This window comes from Sus scrofa, chromosome 2 (genome assembly GCF_054392235.1).
Source record: "Sus scrofa isolate SSC_HxYL_T2T_F1_AM1 chromosome 2, Sscrofa_HxYL_maternal_Yorkshire_Landrace_v2.0, whole genome shotgun sequence".
NCBI classification, from domain to species: domain Eukaryota; kingdom Metazoa; phylum Chordata; class Mammalia; order Artiodactyla; family Suidae; genus Sus; species Sus scrofa.
Window position 1 is genome coordinate 84281381 of NC_139384.1, and position 23003 is coordinate 84304383.

Genomic DNA, 23003 nt, shown 5'->3' on the forward strand with positions numbered 1-23003 from the left:
TCAGCAAACACAATGCAACTAGCACCAACTTTCCAAAACGCTACATGGAAAATAATGGATCACTGGACAATCAGGCATCTGAGTTCACACCCATCCTATACCCAAGCACATGAACTTCAGTTCTTCCATCCTGTCAGCCTGTGGGGGTCAAATTTCCCATCTTAGAAGTCACGATTCAGAAACCAGGCAGCAGAGTAGCAAGCTGGGATCAGGCTGGTGAGAGCGACTAACACTGCCTGCTAGGGACCCAGGCCCACGCTGCAGTTGAGTCAAGAGGGCAGCCAGCCGGGGTCACAGGGGTCACCTGCCACCTGCCAGTCGGCTGGGGTTCTAAGGCCAGCTCAGGACTGGACGCAGAGAGTGGAGAGGACCAGGCTCCCAGCCACAGAGCTTCAATGCCCCCACTTGCTGTTGGAGGAGAATCACTCAATGGTTAAAGAACAGAGGCGCCTTCCTGCCCGGGGGCACCCCAGGCCCTGCCTGCAGAGTCCCAGGGAAAAGCGCCCTCCTTGTGTTTGGAGACCACATGTGGCCATGGGGATATTCACTGCTGTCCTGTCCGAGCAGCTTCCTGAAGGAGCAGAAGGCACAGATGAAACCTGATCCCAGGCCACCAGAGAGGGCCGCTCTGGGCCTCACAGGGGCCTGATGTGGGAAATGAAGCGCTTAGAGGCTGGGTCTCTTCCTCCTGGGCCCAGAGACCCCTGAAGAAGGCAGAGAAGCAAGGGGAAGCAATGGATGGGCACAGGACCTGCAGCCACCACCCAGGTGGATGGGCTTCAAAAGACCCCAGGAAGCGTTGGGGGACATAGCCCAGCCAGCCCCCCACCCCACCCTCACCAACTGGCCATAGGAACTTCTACACTGGCCCAAGGGCAAGCTAACTTCCGGTGCCAAAATCCACTTGTGTAGGGAGTTTCTTGGTAGCCCAGTGGTTAAGGATCCACACTGTCATTGCTGTGGCGCAGATTCAATCCCAAGGCATGGTCTCTCCCAAAAAAAAAAAAAAAAAAAAAAAACACCATGTAACCCCAAAATTTGCCATGAACAAGGTGACCGCTCCCAGCATTCAGAGGTGCGAGGCTGGGTGATGGGCAAGGGGCACCAGCAGGGGTGCAGGGAGGTGGCAGTGGTTAAAGGCCTAGGCTGCAGTGTGTGCGACAGGACCCCTGGGCTGGCATCCTCCAAGCAGGTGCAGCCCTGCTCCCAGAGGCTGCGTGCTCACCCGGACGAGGCCTGGCCTTGCAGGTCATCTGACCCTTTGGGGACAAGGCCAAGTGGACGACGAGCTCAGAGTCCGGGTCACCCCCGCTGAAGGGCTGCCATGAGCCCCGTTTTATTGATGGGGAAAGAGAGGCCCAGAAAGGAAGAAGCATGGTTGGGGCAAACTCAGCGTCAGAACCCGGGGCGAAGGCATCTCCCTACGGTTTGGGGTGGGGTGGCAGGCGAGCTCACTTTGAGCCTGACCTTCATCTCAGGTGAGAAACTAACATCCTCAGCACCACACAGCACAAAGCAGACCCACTAGCGAAAAGCCAGGCCTGGTCAGACGAGCTCCGCAAAGCCAGTGACCCGAAACGGTGGCAGCGATTCGTATCGGGACCCAAGCAGTAGTCAGCTGTTTCCCACACCTTTTGGGAAACACAAGCCACCTGTTCTAACAGCTTCCTCCACTGGGCGCCCGAGAGGGTCACGACCCTTCTCGGGAAGGAACTTTATTCCCTTCCTGCCCGAGACCAGGTGGCGTCCATGGCTGCCCTCAGGGGAGCAGGGCTGAGTGGATACGAGTGTCCCAAGCAGATGACCTTCAGAGGGACGACTGGGGGTGGGGCTGCTGGGGGAAGCGGCGGTAGGGGGAAGGGCTGGGTCTGAGGCCAGGGCATCCTGTGAACACACCAAGGAGAGACACTTCCAAGGGCTGAGATTAACCCCAGCAGATCCATCCCAGGGTTAGCCGAGGTCTCCTAAAAAAACAGGGTCCTCTCAAACCTCCCTTCTTCTGGGGTCTCAGCATCAAGCCTTGACCAGGGCCTGGTCTTGCCCCTGGATAGGCCCCGGCAAGCGCAGGCCCGAAGCCGGACCAGGAGCAGCCTGGCCAGTTGAGAACTCATGCTCCCGGGTTTCCCAGGAGATTGAAGTGATAAAACTTGACGAGAGAAGCACTTGAAAACCAAGAATCTAGAGAGGCCCTTGGGAGAAGGAATGGAACGCTCAACATCATCTTTTGAAAACCGCTCCATGGCTGGGCCACTAGGTCAGCTGCAGAGCAAGGGATCAGGGCAGGGGCAGCGCCGTGACTGGCAGGACAGATTCCGCAAACCTCTCCACCCCTGCTTTTCGTCCTCAGCTTGGCCGGCACTTGTAACGGAGCTGAGCCTTCCGTGTGAGCCTGGCCTCCATCCTCCAAGCCCGGGCCCGCTCGCACCCCCTCCCCAGCCTCCACCACCTACCGGAGGAGCCCTGTCCTCCCCGAGTCCCTTGGTCTGGATGCCAAGGGGCCACAGTACTTACGTCATCGTACAAGGAGCCACTGATGTCTGCCCCGTAGATGGGTGACACAAAGGTGAGATTCTTCCAGTACTTTCGTTCCAGGTCGTCAAAGTCCTGGTGCCGCGGGGTGCAGTACCTGGGGACAAACAGCACACGGAGCGTGTGGGGCACCTGCTGGATACACCAGGGCAGGGGCTCTGCCCAGACACCCGCTGTCCCTGTGGGCACAGCCTCAGAGAACACAGATGAGGTGTGGGGACGGACCAGGGAATGAGGTGGACAGGAGGGTGGGCAGCCCCCACCTGGAACAGTGCCACTGGTCCATCTCGCCAGCTCTTGGGGCTGGGGACCCCCAGGGTCAGACCACCACCAGGGACACAGGAGCAGGAGAAGGGAAACGGAAGCAGGAGGAGGGACACGGGAGCAGGAGGGACACAGGCTCTGGAGGTTATTATCCTCCTGTGGCTCTGCAGATATAAACCCACAATGGGCCAGGGTGCTGCCACAGGGGCAAGGACTGGGTGAGGGAACAGACAATGCCTGTCCTCCCAGGATGCTTGTTTGGGAGCAAAGAGACCACCAGAAATGCACAAATGACTTCAAAGAGCAAAGGAGGCTGGGAGCCACACAGAAAGGGGGCCATAAACGATGCTGATATGTGGAGGGGAGTGTGCCCAAGTGCCCATGAGCTCCGGGGCTGTGTGTGCCATGAGTGTTGTGTGGAACCAGGACACGGGGAGACATGCCAGGGAGCCCTTGTCTCAGGAGGTGCCATCAGAGCCGAGACGTCCTGGGAGCGGTGCTTTAAGCACTCGGGGACAGTGTCGAGGGCAGCGTGATGTGGACAGCGTGGCCCCGGGTTGGGGAAGGGTCCAGATTTTGCCCCCTAAGTCCGGGGTCAGGGACTGTGAGCATGGGGGTGCTGAGACCCGCCCAGGGCACACAGAGTGGGCTTTGGGGAAGCTGCGTGTGCCTCGCGCTCTGCACCCCCCAGTCCCCGGCAGGCTGGGCTTCCACCTCGGGTGTGGCTCCCCACTCCCACCCCAGCCAGGGTTCCACCCACAAGGCCCGCCCGCGCACTTCTCGCTGTTGGCCAGGCGGCGGTACTCGCCGACGGTCATGGCCTTCTTCTGGATGTTGTACTGCGTGAAGAGGCCTGACTGGCCCGTCACCACCTGCTGGATGGGGGCCGGGATGACCACATCATCGATGTCGTCGTACGTCTGCCGTGGCTTCCACTCTTTCGGGGGGATGATCTGCAGGACAGAGAAGGGGATCAGCGGCACCTTCCGGAGGTGCAGCCGCTCAGGACCTGGCGCCAGATGGGGTGCGGGGGGAGGGGGCACAGGGGCACCGGCTTCCCGTCTGAAGACCACCAAGCAGGGGGCAGGGATGGGCTGGGGGCCCCACTCGGCACAGAACACACTCGCCTTGTCTCAGGGCTCTGCTCCCTCGCCCTCTGGCTGCCACGTGACCGGCTCAGGACACCCCCCAGAGCAGAGACACAAATACTGCAGCACACACTCATTCCGGGAGCACTGTTCAGTGCCACCTACTGGGGCAATCCCAGCTCTAGGCGCTGGGGAGACGTTAGGGAACAGACCCACAAGGGCCCAGGCCCTGACTGGAACAAGCATATGACACATTCTGGCACGAGGTAAGGAAACCAGAGGAAGGTGTCAAGTTCTGAGTCCCAGGGATACAGGACAAAGCAGGGCTGGCTGAGCAGCCCAGAGGCAGAGGGCAGGGAGGGGGACAATTCCAAGTGGGACAGGGCCTGAGAAGGTCACACAGCAGTCCCCTCCCCAGAAGGAGTCACCACACCCCTCACCAGCATCTGGGGCGCCTTATCCCACCCACCCCGCTCCAGGAGGGGACACAGGGTTCCATGAATCGACTTCACCCTCTGGTTCCTCTCTGCTGATAACCTCTGCGAAGGCCCACGGGGCCTGGAGGGTGTATCGGGCCAGCCAACTGCTCTGGGTAAAGGAACTAAACCAACTGCTTTTGGGTGTGTCAGCCAGGCACCCTGGGGCAGTGGAATGCTCACCAGGGCCACGAGGGAAAAACACGACCCCGAGGTCCGCAGCCCCACTCTCAATCCCCAGGGTGGCAAGATGCCTCGCTTGGCAATGAAAATACTTACTCTCCAGCTGCTGACTTACAGAAGGGCGCTGCCCAGCACCAGCACGATGGGGGTGCCCACCCGTATAACTGGGTAATAACAACAGCAGCTACAATGGGAAAGTCAGCGCTCCTGCCCCATGGGGAACACTGGGTGATGTTTGGGGACATCTGTGGTAGTCACAACGGGAGTTCCCTGGCACTGGGGGGGGGGGTGCCGGGGAGGTTGCTGCACACCCCACAGGACGGCCCCCTGGGGAGAATGACCCGAGCCCAACATCAGCAGTGCAGGGGAGGAACCCTCATTTATTTATTTTTTTGTGTGTGTGATTTTTTTTTTTTTTTGGCTTTTTGGCTTTTTGCTATTTCTTTGGGCCGCTCCCGCGGCACATGGAGGTTCCCAGGCTAGGGGTCGAATCGGAGCTGTAGCCACTGGCCTACGCCAAAGCCACAGCAACGCGGGATCCGAGCCGCATCTGCAACCTACACCACAGCTCACGGCAACGCCGGATCCTTAACCCACTGAGCAAGGGCAGGGATCGAACCTGCAACCTCATGGTTCCTAGTCGGATTCGTTAACCACTGCGCCACAATGGGAACTCCGGAACCCTCATTTAAATGAGGATTAGACCCCTCCCAGAGCACATGGCCATTCAGTTATGACGCTACAAGCACCTGGAGTGACAACAGGGTGCTGGGCTCAGCCCGCTGGTCAACAGCTTTCTTAGACTTGCAGTGAGAAATCTGAGAGTCAGGCAATGAACTAAAACACTAGGCTGGAAAGGCAAAACACGAGGCCGAGGTGCCTGCCTCCTTGGACCCGTCTGTCCCCACAGCAGCAGGGAGGCACCAGGACGGGACAGGGACACACATGCACATGTGTGTCAGCATGACTATGCCCACAGGGTCTCTCAGCAACAGCGGGAAAACTGCTCCCAGAAGCCTGCGCCCGCCCTTCCAGAGAGAACCACCTGCCCCGCAGAGAAAAGAACCAATAAAAAAACCCAGCACCTGAGAGGTGCGCAAACAAAGGGCAGAGGGGAAGCCTGCCCTGAAAACCCTGGCCTCACTGAAATATCTGGTCCGAATGGTTTCCCGTTCCTGCCAGCAAGTGAGCCGAGAACTGGTCCGTGGGAATGAAAAGCTTAAAGCAAAGCCACGGGGCTCAAAGGAGAGGCAGGCGCTGGCGGCCAAGAAGAAGAAAAGGGAGGGAGGGGATGGAGGCAGGACCCACCGGGGAGACTCGGTCACACCCCATACAAGGCTGGACTCAGAGCAGCCCCAGAATAGAAGATGCTGGAGCCAGAGCCAGAGATGACAGAGGGAAGGAGGAGAGAGGTTAGGGGCAGGGGGAGGGGTTTACAGGTACTGCTGACAGATCGCTCCATGATGTTAACAAGATTCCTGGTAACAAGGATGACTTGATTCCAAAAACAGAACCAGCGGCTAAGACCCGGCAAAGGCGGAACTAGGTCAGGGCCAGGAGACACTCCAAATAGAGGGAGGGCCCCCCCATGCCAGCCCCCTGGGGCACCTGCTGGAGGGGGGAGGTCACCTGACAACGGACCCCTGCCAATCAGCCCAGCCCCAGAGGCTGTGAGCCTGCAAGAAGCCAGGCCAGGAGCCACCAGAGCCACGGCTCCCAACCTCAATGAGAAGGTTCCGCTATGTCTATGCTGCCTTGGTGCCCAGGGGACAAAAATCAAGGAGAGGGGAGGGAAGATGTTGTGGGCCCATACTTTCCTCATCTGTGAGGCTGAGATGCTGTCCAGCCTTCTCCCCTGCCCCATTTTTAAAGGCTTGGTTGGGAGGAAAGAATAAACATAGAACAGCTTTCAGAACAGGTGAAAATTCTGCAAAATGCACACTTCAATGTCTGCAGATCAAGTTTTCCAGGCGCATGGCCACACCTATGGGGTTACAAGTATCTACAGCCACAGAGCCGAGCAGGGGCGACAGACGGTCCAGGCCAAGAAGCTGAAATATTTACTACCCGGCTCTCCGCAGACGAGGTTTACCGAACCCCTGCTTAAACAAGAAGAGAACTGGGTATTAGGTTAAAGTGACGGTCACCCAGGAAGCTACTAGAAGAACCCAAACAGGTTACAAATCTGCCAGAGTATGTGGTGAGCAAAGCCTCACACACGCACAGGTTCACGTGAGCACGAGGAAACGTGGCATCCAGTCCCGACCTGATGTCTGCACAGAAGAGGTGGATGCGGCCACCGCTGGTCAAAAGCACCGCAGGCCTGCTGCCTGCCACACACACACACACACACACAAACACACACATACACACACACACACGCATGCATGTTCATGTCCACACGTAATGCGATGTGGAAAGAGACACAGGAATCGGTGATGCACTGCTCCAGGCAGAGGAGCTGGGGGACGGCACAGGTGGAGAGGAGACATTTTTTTCTCTCTACCCTGTTTGAACTTGCCTGGTGTGCCCTACAGTCTCCAAAAATCTGTTCATGGAGCTTTTATACATGGAGGGGAAAAAGAACAAGTCCTACCAGGAGTTCCCGTCGTGGTTCAGTGGCTAACGAAGCCGACTAGGAGCCTGACGTTTCAGATTCAATCCCTGGCCTCATTCAGTGGGTTAAGGATCCGGTGGTGCAGATCGCAGACGCGGCTTAGATCCTGCGTTGCTGTGGCTGTGGTGTAGGCCGGCAGCTACAGCTCCGATTAGACCCCTGGCCTGGAAACCTCCATATGCCGAAGGATCAGCCCTTAGAAAAAGGCCAAAAAAAAAAAAAAAAGAAAAAAAAAAGAAAGAAAGAACAAGTCCTACTGTACAGCACAGAGAATTATATTCAATGCCCTTTGATAAACCACGATGGACAAGAATAATTTTTCAAAAGAGAGTGTATGTACACATATAACAGAAGTACTTTGTCATACAGAAATTACCACAATATTGTAAATCACTATACTTCAATTTTTTAAATAATCTGTTTAACTAGGAATATAAAGGCAAAAAGTACGACCCCACACACACCCCACCACAGACTCCCCTGGAAGCCCCCAGGGAGGGTAAAAAGGCTGTGGATGCCACCACGATGCTGTGCCCCACCCAGCATCAGCGATGCTAGGGATCCAGTACCAGGACAATGCCTGACATGGGGGAACAAATGTCTGTGGATAAGCGAGGTCAGAGGGGCCCCATGCACAGAGCAACAGGCCCCGTGCCCTGGGATGTGCACAGGGCAGGGGCCGGGAAGAGCTGCACGGGGCCAGGGCATCACCCACCTTGGCCAGGCCTGCGCGGTGGGCTCCCTGGGACTCGATGTAGGCCACGTATTTGTTGAAGTCCTTAAACTCCTCCATGGTTGGGCGAAATGTCATGATTTTACAACTCGGGTTCTGGGCCCCGTGATCCTCAGACCCCATGGCTGCAGTGGAGACACGGCCTCACCTGCGAGGGACACAAGAGAGTGTTAACACCACCACCGCCACCAGCCAGTTCCCTTCTAACCCTAACCCCTCCACCTGCAGGAGGAGGGGCGAGGAGGGCCTGGGGCTCACTACACCACTGCCCCTGGCACCAGAGACCAAGGGCCTGCCAATAACCACCAACAGAGGCGGCCCTGTTCTAAGAGGCCACACGAGGCTGGAAGCCAGGGCACCCATTCCAAACAAGAGGCCTTGGCAAGAAAAGCTCTTCCTATCAGGGTTTCATCCGCCTTGGAGCCGGAACCCAGAGGCGGCAGCATGGGCGGGCTGGGGAGTGAGTGAGGCCGTGGGTGAGCCTTGCACGAGCAAACGCTGAAGGCCACACTCACGAGCTCTGAAGGCTCTGAAGGTCACACTCACAAGCCCCTCCTCGGGCAGCAAGCAGGTCCCTCCAGCCCTGGCCCAGCTGCTGTCAAGAACCCAGGCTGCCCGAAGCCAGAATCTGTAACCAGAAGAGCAAAAGGCCAGCTTCCCGCCAGGTTGCCCTGAGCTATAACCAAGCCCAAACAAGGAAGGGCTGGCGGGGCGGGTCTGGTGGCCCACATTCAGGGCCGGCCCCTGAAGAGTACGGAGATCGGGCTCTTCTCCGTGACAAGGCGGCAGGCTGGAGAGGACCCATCTTGTCCTTCAAGTTACAGGGACCCAGCGGGGTGGCAGGTGGCCCGCCCCAGTCAGGAAGAGGCTGGGGGGACAGACTCCAGGGGAAGGGTCCCTATGGGAAGATTAAATTCTCCAACAAGAGAAGACCAGACCCCCTCCAGGATGTGGGGAAGGTCAGAACCCAAGTGCACATCTTGGAAGGAAATTAACCAAGTCCATCTCCTTGCAGCCCAAAGTGAGCTGAGGAGTGAGAAAGGCAGGGAGCCTGCCGGTCCCAGAAGGTGGAACCAGGGGTCCATGTCGCCAAGATGGGACCATTGCTCCCTAAAGGCGCTCCCCCTGGCGGGCACTAGAGGGCAGCAAGCGCCCAGGAAGGAGCTGAGACAGACCTGAAGGTCCAGGCACCAGGTCCAGACCCTGCATCAGGTGGGGGGCTGAGCACTTGATGGGAGTTGCGGGTGGCTCAGGCCTGGCTCTCAGAGTCACACCTGACAGCTGGACTGGTGAGAACCCTAAGGCCCTGGCGTCCAGACTGGGACCCCCTGAGACCCTCTGGCCTGTGTGCACAGGAGCCTCTCCCTCCTCCTCCCAGGGCAGCCAAAGGCGCAGTCTACACCGCAGGCCATGAGCGCCTGGGACCATGTAACAATGCTCGGAGCAGGATCACAGGGAACCACCAAGAAACCACAGGCTTATGAAGGAGAAGGGTTGCCACAAACCCCCTCCAGAGCAGCAGGCACCAGAGGGCCCAGGCCGCAGCCAGGACGACCAATCCCAGGGATGCACCACCAGGCTGTCCCCAGCCCCCCCCCTCGCTTGGTGCCTTAATCCCCACCTGCCATCCCCTACTCACCTCACCTGAGCCTCCAACACAGCTACCCTTTCCCCTCCAGCCCCAAAGTGGCCACACTGGGTTGTCTTGGGGCCTCTTCTATCTGGAGGGCACTCAAGGCCCGGCGGGGGGACAGGCCTGACCCCAATACTCAGGGGAGCATCAGTGGATCATGTGTGTTTTTTTTTTCTCTCTTATTCATGCTCTTTGCAATGAAGTTTTTAGTAGGCAAATATAAAGAAGAAAATTAAAATGATTTATAATCCCAACACTCCAATGATTCTTGACACATTTTTTTGAAGGAGGGCAAATAAAAATCGCACATGCACATACTTAAAAAACAACAAAAGGAATCTGACTGAAATCCAGCCCTGGGCCAACCTTCTGATTTACTGGAAACCAACCTTCTGGTTTACCAGAGACAGCGGAACACCCCCCACCACCACCACCAATGAGGGAATCAAGGAACAATCCAGAAAGAGTGCTGTGTTCTTCACCAGATAGCAACATGCCAAAGAAGCAGGGGTGTGACAAATCCATCGCAAAAAGACTAAAAGTACAATTTGAAAGCAGGCAAGGAGTTCCTGTTGCGGCACCGGGGAAACGAACCTGACTAGGATCCATGAGGTCAGGGGATCGATCCCTGGCCTTGCTCAGTGGGTTGAGGATTCGGCGTAGGTTGCAGACATGGCTCGGATCTGGCATTGCTGTGGCTGTGGTGGAGGCCAGCAGCTACAGCTCTGATTCTACCCCTAGCCTGTGATCTTCCATATGCCGCAGGTGCAGCCCTATAAAGGAAAAAGAATTTTTTAAATTAAAAAAACAGAGTTCCTGTCATGGCTCGGCAGTTAACGAATTTGACTAGCATCCATGAGGACACAGGTTCAATCCCTGGCCTCGCTTGGTGGGTTAAGGATCCGGTGTTCCATGAGCTCTGGTGTAAGTTGCAGACTGGGCACGGATCCTGTGTTGCTGAGGCTGTGGCGTAGGCCAGCAGCTACAGCTCCTATTCGACCCCTAGCCTGGGAACCTCCATATGCCGCCGGTGCGGCCCTAAATAGCCAAACAAAATAATAATAATAGTAATAATAATAAAATTAAAATTAAAAAACTAAAAGCAGGCAAACAACTTGAAAGACACATCTCCAAAGGAGAGCCAGAAATGGCCAATAAGCACAAGAGCTACTCAAGGTGATTAGCCATCAGGGAAATGCAAATCTAAACCACAGTGAGACGCATCTCGCCCCCACTGAGAGGGCAGGAGGGAAAATGCAGATGATAACAAGTGTTGGTGAGGCTGTAGAGAAACCACAAGCCTGCCTCCCAATCAGTGGGAAGGTAAGACGAGGCAGCCACTGCGGAAGACAGTCCCACAGTCCCACAACAAGTTACACATGGCATTTACCAGGTAATCCAGCAACCCCACGCCTGGATATACACCCAGAGCAATGAAAACATACGTCCACACAAACACGTGTATATAAATGTTCACAGCAACATGACTCAAAACATCCAAAAGGGGGACACAACCCAAGTGTTCGTTAACACATGATGGACACACAAACTGGTCCCTCCTCACGCAGGAGCATCACCCAGCCAGGAAAGGACAGAAGCACTGACACTCACTACCATGTGGATGGGCCTTGAGAATAGGATGCTCAGTGAGAGAAGCAGACACAAGAGGCCACGCATGCCCTGTAGGCTAAAAGGTCTGGGGTTTCTTTCTTTCTTTTTTTTTTTTTTTGTCTTTTTGCCATTTCTTTGGGCCGCTTCCGCGGCATATGGAGGTTCCCAGGCTAGGGTCCAATCAGAGCTGTAGCCACCGGCCTACACCACAGCCACAGCAACACGGGATCCGAGCCGCGTCTGCAACCTACACCACAGCTCACGGCAACGCCAGATCGTTAGCCCACTGAGCAAGGTCAGGGACCGAACCTGCAACCTCATGGTTCCTAGTCGGATTTGTTAACCACTGCGCCATGACAGGAACTCCAGGTCTGGGGTTTCTTTTTGGGGTGATGGAAATGTTCCGAAGTGGACTGTGGTGAGAGATGCCTAATTCTGAATCCACTAAAAGCCCTGAAAACGTGTGCTTTAAGAGGGAAAAGTGGGTGGCTGGCAGATTCTATCCCAATAAAGCTGCTACTACCCCCCAAAAAAGAAAGGGGTGGGGGAGAAGCAAAGAAGAAAGTTCTACACTTGCCAAACAAACAAGCAAACAAAAACAATCAACAAAAACCTCTGGCCACCTGGCAGGAAGGGTAGCTGGAGCCCTCATCTCAGCTCGCAAGAGGGCTCCCCCAGACCTGAGACCCCAACCCCCCATGACAGAAGGAGGATACCCCCAAGCCTGGCCCCAGAGGCGTCTGCTGGGTTCCTTCTAAGATAGGAAATGCAGCCTCCAGAGACATGTGGGCTCCTCCTGGCCCAGCCCCCAAAACCAATAACAGGAAAGATTAGGGTCCCTTTCTCCCCGCTCCTCGTTGTAAGGCTAAGAGCAGGCATCTGAATATGCTCCAACCACTGAACGTGCTCTGCTCTGACACATTCTAAATGGATGAACTGTGTGCTATGTGAATTACCTCACAGTAAAGCTTGTTTTTTTTGTTTTTTTTTTTTTAGAGCCTAGGGCTCGAATCGGAGCTGCAGCTGCCGCTACACTACAGCCACAACAATGCCAGATCTGAGTCACATCTGTGACCTACACTGCAGCTCACAGCAACACCTGGATCCTTAACCCACTGAGCGAGGCCAGGTATCAAACCCACGTCCTCATGGATACTGGTGGGGTTTGTTACCACTGAGCCACAACGGGAATTCCAAGCTTTTCTTTTTTCTTAACAGGCGCTCCCGTTGTGGCTCAGTGGGTTAGGAACACAGCCAGCATCCATGAGGTCAGGGGTTCGATCCCTGGCCTCGCTCAGTGGGGTTAAGGATCCGGGATTGCCGTGAACTGTGGTGTACGTAGGTCGTGGACATGGCTTAGATCTGGCGTTGCTGTGGCTGTGGATAGGCCAGTAGCAATAGCTCCAATTAGACCCCTAGTCTGGGAACCTCCATGTGCCGTGGGTGCGGCCCTAAAAAGACAAAAGAAAAAAAAAAAATGCTTAGAGTTCCGGAGGCCAGGAGCCCACCTGGATCTCACGTGGGCCATGTTCCTCCTAGAAGATACCTGCATTTTCCAGCTTCGAGGGGCACCACATCCGGATTCAAGGCCCCTTCCTCCATGTTCATGGCCAGCAGCACGGCATCTCCATCTCTCACTCTCTCTTCCGACCTCTGCTCCCATCACCACGCCTCCTTCTATGACCCTGACCCTCCTGCCTCCCTCTTTCAAGGCCCTCTGGGATGACATCAGAACACCCAGCCAATGCAGAAGAGGCATCCACCCCAAGATCTTTAACTTAATCCCAGCTTTAACTTAATCCTGTGCAGAGGCCCTCTCCCCACAGAAGGGAGCATCGTCACGGGTTCCAAGGTCAGGGCGTGAGCAGCTTGGCGGACACTAGTCAGTCTAGCTCAAGTGCAGCATGAAAAAGTCATCACACAAATGGCATTCCCACTGTGGTACAACAGGACCAGCGGCATCTCTGCAGTGCCAGGACGCAGGTTCAATCCCCTGCCCAGCACAGTAGGTAAAAAGGATCGGGTAGGGCAACATAGGCCACAACTGTGGCTCAGATCTGATCCCTGTCCTGGGAATTCCAGATGCCCCAGGGTGGCCAAAAAAGAGGGGGAAAAAATCCATCACACAAAGAAGTAAGTCGCCACGTCCCTCCACCCTGGGACCAATGCTGTGAGGTGCATCTCAGAAAGATAAGCACACGCACCTGCTCTCGCTTAGACAAAAGCAGTTTCTAGGAAATCAGAAATGGGACCAAGTGATGCCCAGTGGTCCGTAAGCCCCTGCCTCCCCCTCACTTGAAGAGAAGTGGCAGCTCCCCGGGGCATGGAGCCTGGAGCCATCCTCTGGTGGCAGAGCTGATTCATGGGCACAGCCGGAGGCCCCAGTGTTGCCAACGGAGCCATTTCTGGTCACTCGCCCCCCAGATGACCTTGGCCTGCATCTTCACATGGGTGCGGCATTCCCTCAGGCTGACTACTCGTCCTTCCTCCAGACACCAGGCTGAACTGTGAGAAGGAGCGGGGAGGTGTGAACTCCCGGAGGAGGAGTGGGGCTGCAGGATGGCCCTGGGGCGGAGGTCCTGCCACGAGCCCCATCTCCAGGAAGCCTGAGTGTGGCAAGGACAGGCCCCGGGGATCCCCTGGGGCCAGGCTTGGCCCCTGTCCTCCCACATTCCCAGAGCCCCTTCTCTAACCCCAGAGCAAGTGGGCAACACCCGGGGACCCCAGTGATCAGGGCTATGCTCTTGGAAGGGGCCACGGGGCTGACAGCACCGGCCCACAAAAGCCTCAATAAGCCACGTGGGGCAAAGTCCCAGTGAACATCGTCATGAGTCATGACCTTGGGCGACTCTAAGTTGAGTGTCTGGGAGTTCCCATCGTGGTGCAGTGGTTAACGAATCCGACTAGGAACCATGAGGGTGTGGGTTTGATCCCTGGCCTTGCTCAGTGGGTTAAGGATCCGGTGTTGCCGTGAGGTGTGGTGTAGGTTGCAGATGCGGCTCGGATCCTGCATTGCTGTGGCTCTGGTGTAGGCTGGTGGCTACAGCTCTGATTAGACCCCTAGCCTGGGAACCTCCATATGCCGCAGGAGCGGCCCAAGAAATGGCAAAAAGAGAAAAAAAATAATAAAATAAAATAAGAGTAAGTGTCTAGGAGTTCCTGCTGTGGCCCAATGGGATTGGTGGTGTCTCTGCAGGCCAGGATGCACGTTTGATCCCCAGCCCAGCACAGTGGGTTGAAGGAGCAGCACTGCTGCGGAGAACTCCATATGCTGTGGGGCGTCAAGAAAGAAAGAAAGGATAGAAGGAAGGATGGAAGGAAGGAGAAAGGGAGGGAGGGAGGGAGAAGGAAGGAAAAAGACAAAAATGAGAGTGTCTAGTTCAACCCCCAATCCTCCACCTAAGTAACCCCCAAACTGCAGAGAGCAAACAAATCAACAGCCATGTATGTCCCCCGAGGTGGATGGCCTGGCCCAAAATGGACAGAGGCAAACAGAAACCATTTATCCAGCCTCTCCACCTGAAACCTGTGCTAAGGCCACATTCTTTTCTTGATCTTCAATATACGTTTTAACCTAAAAAAAAAAAAAAAAAAAAAAAGCTCTCCTTGTCCCAACCCTCCCGGAGGAAGTGCCCCAGTGGCCTGTGCCATCACAGTGGAGCCACCCACAGCCCATGACAAGGGCATCTTTTATCAGCCCACAGACATCACCTGTCTGTGCCCACAGATACAAAACTGGGTTCTAAGGGTGCTTTTTTTTTACAATGCAGGAAAAAGCCCCCAGATCTGGGGGTGTTGGGGGGAAGCAGATCAAGCATATGTGAAAGAGGAAGAAATCCTTACAACTTAGTAAATGAACAAATAAGCAAGGGGGGGAGCAGGGAGGGGCAGGGTGGGAAGGCCACCCTTAGCCTGTGTGCCCCTCGCCCTCCCTCCTATGTGGAGCTGTTCTGCTCAGAACTGAACCAGCGCATCTCCAGCTCAGACCCTGCTCCTACAGAGAAAGAGAGGAATGGGAACTGCTTGGACGCTTCTTCAGAATCACGGGAACCCAACCACGGTGGGGGGAGCGTGAAAGGTGAAGCACGGAATTACCATCTGGCCCAGCGATTCCACCCTTAGGCATCAACCCAAGAGAAACACAGACACACATCCACAAAGATCCTTGTACTCAACTGTTCACAGCAGCCTCATTCATAAGACCCAAAAAGTGGGCATTAGCCGAGGGTCTTTCAATGGATGAATGGATAAATAAAACTTGGTCCATCCATGTGGTGGACCATTACGCAGCCATGAAAAGAGTGGCACTGACACTTGCCCAGACATGGATGGACCTTGAGACCACGATGCTCGGTAAGAGAAGCAGACATAGAAGGACACACAGTGTGTGAGTCCATGGATGGGGAACATCCAGAAAAGGCACATCCACAGACGGAGAGTGGGTTAATGGCTGTGAAGGGCTGGGAGGAAAAGGGAGTGACTATTTAATGTACAGTAGATTTTTAAGGGGTGGTAACAGCGTTCTGGAACCAGATATGGTTAATAGTTGCACAGCTCTGTGAACACAGTAAAAATCACTGAACTGTATACTTTTTTTTTTTTGTCTTTTTAGGGCCGCACACACAGCACGTGCAAGTTCCCAAGCTTGGGGTCAAATCAGAGCTACAGCTGCCAGCCTATACCACAGCCACAGGAACACAGGATCCGAACCTCATCTGCTACCTATACCGCAGCTCACAGGAAAGCCAGATCCTTAACCCACTGAGTGAGGCCAGGATCAAACCTGCATCTTCATGGATCCTAGTCGGGTTCTTAACCCACTGAACCACGATGGGAACTACCTGAATTGGACACTTTAAAGCATGACTATTATGACACGTAAACTGTTTCTCTATAAAAATTAAATTCCATGAAGTCCAAGGCAGTCTCTTTGGGACCTGCCAGACCACAGTCAACCCATCTGGTTTCTCATGAGGACTGTGACCCGAAGCACACCTAAGGCCTTTGGAGGAAGGAGCCTGTGACCTCATTCATTTCTACTCCCCCCACCACCTGCCCCAGAAAACGTCCTCATGCCATCCAGGGCCAGTGTTCAGTTTGTCCAGCTCTTATCTCTTTGATAGAGAGGGATGGAAAGCATTCTTATGAGGGATTACTAAGAAGGTAACTGCGAGCTAGGTCCACAGAACGTGTCACGCTGCTCAGGGTAAAGGGCTTTCCTAGAAATGCAAATCAAAACTACAATGAGATATTCCCGCACACCAGTCAGAACGGCTGTCATTAAAAAGTCTACAAACAATAAATGCTGGAGAGGGTGTGGAGAAAAAGAAACCCTCCTACGCTGTTGGTGGGACTGTAAGCTGGTATAACCACTGTGGAGATCAGAATGGAAGTTCCTTTAAAAACTAAATACAGGAATTCTCTTAAGGTACAGCAGGTTAAGGATCCAGCATTGTCATCACAGCAGCTTGGGTTGCCACTGTGGTGCGGGTTCCAGCGCCCAGGAACTTCCACATGCCATGGGCACGGCCAAAAAAAAAAGTTAAAAAAACTAAACACAGAACTACCATATGATCCAGCAACCACACTGGATCCAGAGAAAACCATAATTCAAAAAGCTACATGCACCCCAATGTTCACAGCAACATTATTCACAGCCAAGCCATGGAAGCAACTAAATGTCTACTGACAGATGAATGGATTAAGAAAATGTGGTACATATGTACAATGGAATATTACTCAGCCATAAAGAAGAATGAAATCATGCCATTTGCAGCAATACAGATGGACCTAGAGATTCTTATATTAAGTGAAATAGGTCAGATAAATACCGTAAGATACCACTTATATATGTACAATCTAATTTTAAAGATATGAAAGAACTTGTTTACAAAACAGAAATAGATTCACAGATTTCAAAATCAAACTTCCAATTACCAAAGGGGAAATGTGGGGGGAGACAGAAGTTAGGAGTTGGCAAATTGGCAGGAATTAATATATAAACACGCTACCCTATAAAAAATAGATAACCAACAAGGACCCACTGTATAGCATAGAGAACTCAATATTCTGTAATAACCTATATGGGAAAAGACTCTGAAAAGAATGAATGTATGTCTATGTATAACTGGATCACTTGGTTGTACACCTGGAATTAAATAACACTGGAAGTCAACTGTACTCCAATAAAATTTTTTACAAAGAGAGGGAGAATAACCAGTTTCAGGGAACCGAGTGTCTTGCACGAGAGCCTGAGTTTTGAGGGGAAAGCAGTGCTCTGGGACACAGTCAGAACTGACCACTCCCGAACCAGTCAGGAAGGGCCTGGTCCACCCAGCCCCAGCCAGCGACAAGCCAAGCCGGTGGGGACTGGGCTGGCCCACCTTTTTCAGGCAGGACCGCAGAGTAAATGTCTTCAGCTTTGCAGGCCATGCAGGCTCTGTCGCAACTACTCAAATTCACCACCGTGTGGAGGGAGAGGGAAGGGAGTGGGCCTGGGCTCTGTGCTGATAAAACCCTACTTATGAGAACAGACGGGGACAGGGGGCCGATTGGCCCTCGGGTCACAGTTTGCCGGCCCCAGACCCAGATGCCTGAAGTCTACCCTATTGAGGAGCCAACCCTTTGTTCCACCGCTTGGAAAGGGTAACCCAAGCTCCACAGCCCAGTTCCTGGGTTTCTAAATCCTGGCAGAATAGAAAAGGCCACGTTCAAGTTCACACTCGGCCCTCGTTAGCCACACGGCCTTGGGAGGAGCCTCCGTCCAAGATCAGCACTGAACATGCACCTTTCTCACCCAGCCAGCCTTTCTCAGGCCACCAGGAGTGGCCGGGAACACAGGGACAGCTTGTCCCACATGGAACACCCCTCTAACCCCAGTCACCCCGTCCCTCAGGTGCTGACCACGAGGCTGCTCCCTCTGTTCTTACCAGTGACCACCTTAGGCCACCATCAGAAGCCACCTCTGGAAAACCCTCTGTCCCTGGTTAGTTAGAAAAGTACAGGAGAGGAGTTCCCTTGTGGCGCAACGGACTAAGGACCCAAAGTTTCACTGCTGTGGCTCAGCTCGCTGCCACGGCGCAGGTTCAATCTCTAGCCCTGGAACCTCCACATGCCATGGATGCAGCCAAAAAAAAAATAAAAGAGTAAAATAATGCTCCCTTTTTAGAGACCCTCCCCTACCTGCGACTGGTTGTCATTTCCAGCAGAACATAGGGTGGCGGATATATAACCCTCAGTGAGGCCACAAGTGGTATTCCGCTGTCCAGGGCCTGTTCCACATGACAGACAGGGCAGCTCTTCCTGGGCTACCCTGGTGGCCCCCCAAATACACAATGGTTCTCAGGGCTTCTAGAAGTGAGGCACAGGTGTTCAGATGCTAAGGGGCCAGAGTGCAACAGTGGTGCATATGGACAGGGAAGGCTCGTCTGGCAGAACCACCCGGAAGGGTCCAGGCTCCTCTAGGGCATCTGCTCTCTGGACACCCCAGGAACTCAGAACCAAATGGGGCCACCTTCTCCACCAGCAGCCCTGGGGCTGAGGGCGCGCATGCACTTACTTCAAAGTTCCTGGTTCCTAGTGGGTAGCAAGGCTGCAGGGAGATGGTCCAATAACCGGCTAGGGTTTCTATCGGGTTCTAACAATGGTGATGGTTCCTAAAATGCATAAAACAAAAGCTTGATTAACTAAATTGATGTCATGCTTAAGTCTTCACTCCAAATTACGCCCCTAGCAGCTGCAGTAGCCCAGGGACCCTGGCTTCTGTTTGGATGATTCCAAATCCTCGCCATTGTCCAAGAGCCAGGAAATCCATCACCAGGAGCACCTTCCCCAATCAGTCCTTCTCATGATGCCTGTCTTAAGCTCAGCTCCTAAAAATCAGTAGCTGAGGAAGCAAGAGTCTCTAGAAACAGTCAAATCAACCCAAAGAAGCTTCTGGAGGAGTTCCCGTTGTGGCTCGGTGGAAACATATCTGACTAGCATCCATGAAGATGCAGGTTTGATCCCCGGCCTCGCTCAGTGGGTTAAGGATCTGGCCTTGCCCTGAGCTGTGGTGTAGGTCGCAGACGCAGCTCAGGTCCCACATGGCTATGGCAGTGGTGTCAGCCGGCAGCTACAGCTCCGATTAGACCCCTAGCCTGGGAACCTCCACATGCTGTGGGTGTGGCCCTAAAAAGACAAAAAAAGAAGCAGCAGCAGCTTCTGGAGACCTTTAGGGGCACACCTTTAGGTGGGAGGACTACAAGAAGCTCTGCCTCCTCCGCACCCCCGCAAGCAGGGCAGGTGTCCTCTGAAGAGGACAGTTGTACAGAAAATGCTGTGAAGTAACTGCCACCTACACCCCTAGGGGGCAGAGAGCATAGGACAGAGTGTGGCCAGGGGACTGGGTCATTCACAGCTGGGCTCAGGGGACACTTGCAGGACAGATTCTAAAGGTAGGGTGTGGCCCCAGGGCTCTGACAATCTGGCTCCGGCTGCCCGGCCCCAGCTGCCCTCTCTGCCCCCACCTCCCAGCCACCTGACCTCCCAGTGGCTTGGAGTCTGCAGGACCCTGGGCCTTTGCACATGCTGCCTGGGCTGGAAGTGGCTGCTGCGGGCCGAGCCTCTGGGCAGGGCAGCTTGCCCCTGGGGCCCTGGGGGTGTGGAACTCGGTCCCCACACCCTTTCCCCCCGTTCTCCAGGCACTGTAAATAGCACGAGTTTTACAAATACCCTTTCAACAGGCAACCTGTGCTGACCTCGTCTATCTTATTTTAATCGGGTTTTTTAAATGCTTGGACATGACTTCACTGTTTTCTAACAGGTCACAAGCCCTGGGCTGAAAGGCCACGCTGAGCTGTGGAAATGCTGGGCCTCAGGTGCTGCTGCTGCCGGCCCCACGGCCCCGCCAGCCCAATAGACAAGAGCCGAATGAAGCCCGGGGATCCGATTATTCTGGCACCTCTCCAGGGGGCTGCGGCCGGTGGACTAATGGCCCCCAAGGAGGTCCCCATCCTAATCCCCAGGAGCTGTGACTATGTTCTCTTTTGTGGCAAAAGAGTCTGCAGATGGGATTAAGTGAAGGATCCTAAGATGGGAGACGATCCCTAGGTTATCGGGGGACCCAGTGTCATCACTAGGGTCTTTCTAAGAGGGAGGCAGGGGGGCCAGAGTCAGAGAAGAACGGAAGCCAGAGGCAGAGGGCAAAGTGCTGGGCTCTGAAGACAGAAGGACAGCCACCGGCCAACGATGCAGCGCCCCTAGAAGCTGGAAAAGACAAAGACCAGATTCTCCCCTGGAACCTCCAGAAAGAACACGGCCCTGCCCACGCCTGGACTCTAGCCCCGTGAGACCCATGGCAGACCACTAGCCTCCAGGACAGAGAGATGAGGACTGCGTCGTTTGAAGTCACTGAGTCTGTGGTCATTTGTCACAGCAGCAAAAGAAGACTGCTAAGGCGGCTGCCACGTGCAGCTCCCAGATGGCAGAGGAGAGGGACTGTTTCACGCCCACTGCCCGCAGCCCATCGTCCACTCATGTCTGATGCAACCATGCTCCCTCGTCACTTGTCACGCCCTCTTTGCACGCTGTCTCCTCAGATGGACCATGGGCTGTTAAGGTAGAGACCACCAAAGCCTGTGGTCCTCGGCTTGGCAGACCCCAGTCTGCTGCTGCCTGGGGCTGAGTGGCCACAGAGACCGGAGGGTCTCCTGCCCTTGTGCTCTGGGGGACAAGAGCACTGACCCCAGGATAGGAGGCTGGAAGCTCGGGGGCTGAGGTCAAGGCTCAGTTCTCAGGCCAGAACCACGGCAAGGCTGCTGTCCACACAGGGCGAGGCTCATCTGTCTCCCCTGCTCCCGCGAGGAGACTGAGAGCCCCTGTTGCCAGCTTATCCCCACCCTGGGGACTCGGAGATACTGGAGGCCTGACCTCCCTGGTTACAACCTGTTCAGCACAGGGCAGCCAGGGGTGAGGAATCAGAGGGCCTGTAAGTGTGGGCTGGCCACAGTGACGTCCCCCCAAAAGGGACAGCATGGAAAGCAGGGAGGCGTGACTTTACAGTGGAGACATCTGACCAGCACAATCTCAGCAGCCAGGGGGCCCAAGGTCAACACCAGCAGTGACGAGCCAGGCTGATGGCAGGCACCCCGATACGACGGATGAGACGTCCCCTCCCGTGTGGTCCTCCTCCCAGCACCCAGCGCTCCAGTCTGACAGGGAGCAAAACACCAAATTCCCACTGGGGGAAATTCTCCAAAACCTCTGACCACTGTCCTCCTCCAACTGGCCAAGGGCCTCAGGAACAAGGAAAGTCAAGGGAACGGTCACAGCCCAGAGGAGCCTGAGGAGATGTGACAGCTGAATGGCCCGTGGGTCCTGGACGGGGGCCTGGGACAGAAGACATGGGATGAGGGGTAGGAAACACAGCAACATGAATGAAGGCGGACTCCAGTTAATGAGAGTGTAGCCATCCTGGCTCAATACTGCAACGCATGTTCCAGCCTCGTGTAAAACGTAATATTGGGAGACTGGGTGTTGGGGTCAAGGGTGTAGGGAATTCTCCCTACCAGCCTCAGTTTCTCTGTAAATCTAGAACCACTTTAAAAATGGTCTAAGCAGAAGTTCCCGTCATCGCTCAGTGGTTAACGAATCTGACTAGGAACCATGAGGTTGCGGGTTTGATCCCTGGCCTCGCTCAGTGGGTTAAAGATCCAGCGTTGCCGTGAGCTGCGGTGTAGGTCACAGATGTGGCTCGGATCCCGCGTTGCTGTGCCTCTGGCGTAGGCCAGCAGCAACAGCTCCGATTGGACCCCTAGCCTGGGAACCTCCATGTGCCGTGGGAGCGGCCCTAGAAAAAGGCAAAAAGACCAAAAAAAAAAAAAAAAAATAGTCTAAGCAATTTTAAAAAGGCAAACAAAATGGAAGGGCCCAGGGCTGGTGCCTCTTGCTGGCCTGGCGGCGGGTCCTGGGAAAGCCGGGCACTGAGAACAGAACTCTGGGGAGGGGGCGTCCGGCTGCAGCAAGGAGACAGGCTAGTGGCACAAGGCCTCAGACCACCAGCCCGAAAAGGCGCAGTTAGACCATTTCTCCTTTAAAAAAGCACGACCTGACACTCAGATGATGTTATTCCGAGGTGCCCGCCAGGCCACAGATGCTGCCGCTCCTCCACCTCCTCCTCCGCCACGTCTGCAAAGGGCAGGCAGGTGGGCCAGGAAGAAGCAGCAGGAACAGAGAAAAAGCATCAGCTGTCCCTCCATGCTGAGGCACCAGGAACTGCTGCCAGCTGCTGGCATCTCTAAGGACCCATGGGCATGGCCCCCCCTAGCCCAGGTGGGGTCTCCTGGGTCCCTGGTCCTATCAACTCTAGGCCACCCACGGCTGACCCTGGAGGGGGTCCACTCACACTACTCCCATGGCCCAGGGGGGCCCTGGATCTGGGTCGGGGGTCCAAGAGGTGCAGAGCTGATGGGTATCCTCTGCCCAAAAAGGAAGGGAGCCCTCGCCTGTGTGTGTTACCCGACCCAGGGGGGCTCAGCACCCCACTCAGCCTGTTCTCCTCTCACCCACATACCCCAAGTGGCCCTCAAAAGGGGCCTGGCACCTCCTCCTGCCCAGCCTGGCCTGTGGGGGCTCTGTGTGACCCTCTTGAGGCAGGGAGGCCACCCAGAGCCTCTATTATCCAATCAGCATGAATATGTGGGTTTCTGAAAACTACAGACAGAGACAAAGAAATAAATACAGATGTCCTGTGTGCAGGGATCAGCTTTCTCTGTTCCAGGCTGTGTGGACTGACAGGCCAGGAGGCAGGACACACACACACACTTCCCACCCCACTCCCAGCACTGAACACATCAGCACCGAGATCGCAGCTTTTTTTTTTTTGGCCATG

General features: G+C 54.9%; 1 protein-coding gene across 9 annotated transcripts in view; it reads right to left on the minus strand.

Annotated features, from left to right (window-relative positions):
• The window catches only part of KDM4B (lysine demethylase 4B), a 143491-nt gene that overhangs the window by 87513 nt on the left and 32975 nt on the right, over window positions 1–23003 (minus strand). For 7 of the 9 annotated variants that reach the window (XR_014837760.1, XR_014837759.1, XR_014837758.1 and 4 more), the window contains 4 exons: window positions 18693–18789; window positions 7873–8038; window positions 3571–3746; window positions 2512–2626 (listed from right to left, as the gene is read on the minus strand). Coding sequence is in view for 6 of the 9 variants with exons in the window: in XM_021084033.2 (XP_020939692.1) it covers window positions 2512–2626; window positions 3571–3746; window positions 7873–8013 (432 nt within the window). In the remaining 3 variants the exon portion in view is untranslated. The remainder of the gene's footprint in view (window positions 1–2511; window positions 2627–3570; window positions 3747–7872; window positions 8039–18692; window positions 18790–23003) is intronic. The other 2 variants (XM_021084034.2, XM_021084031.2) reach the window with 1 other exon arrangement.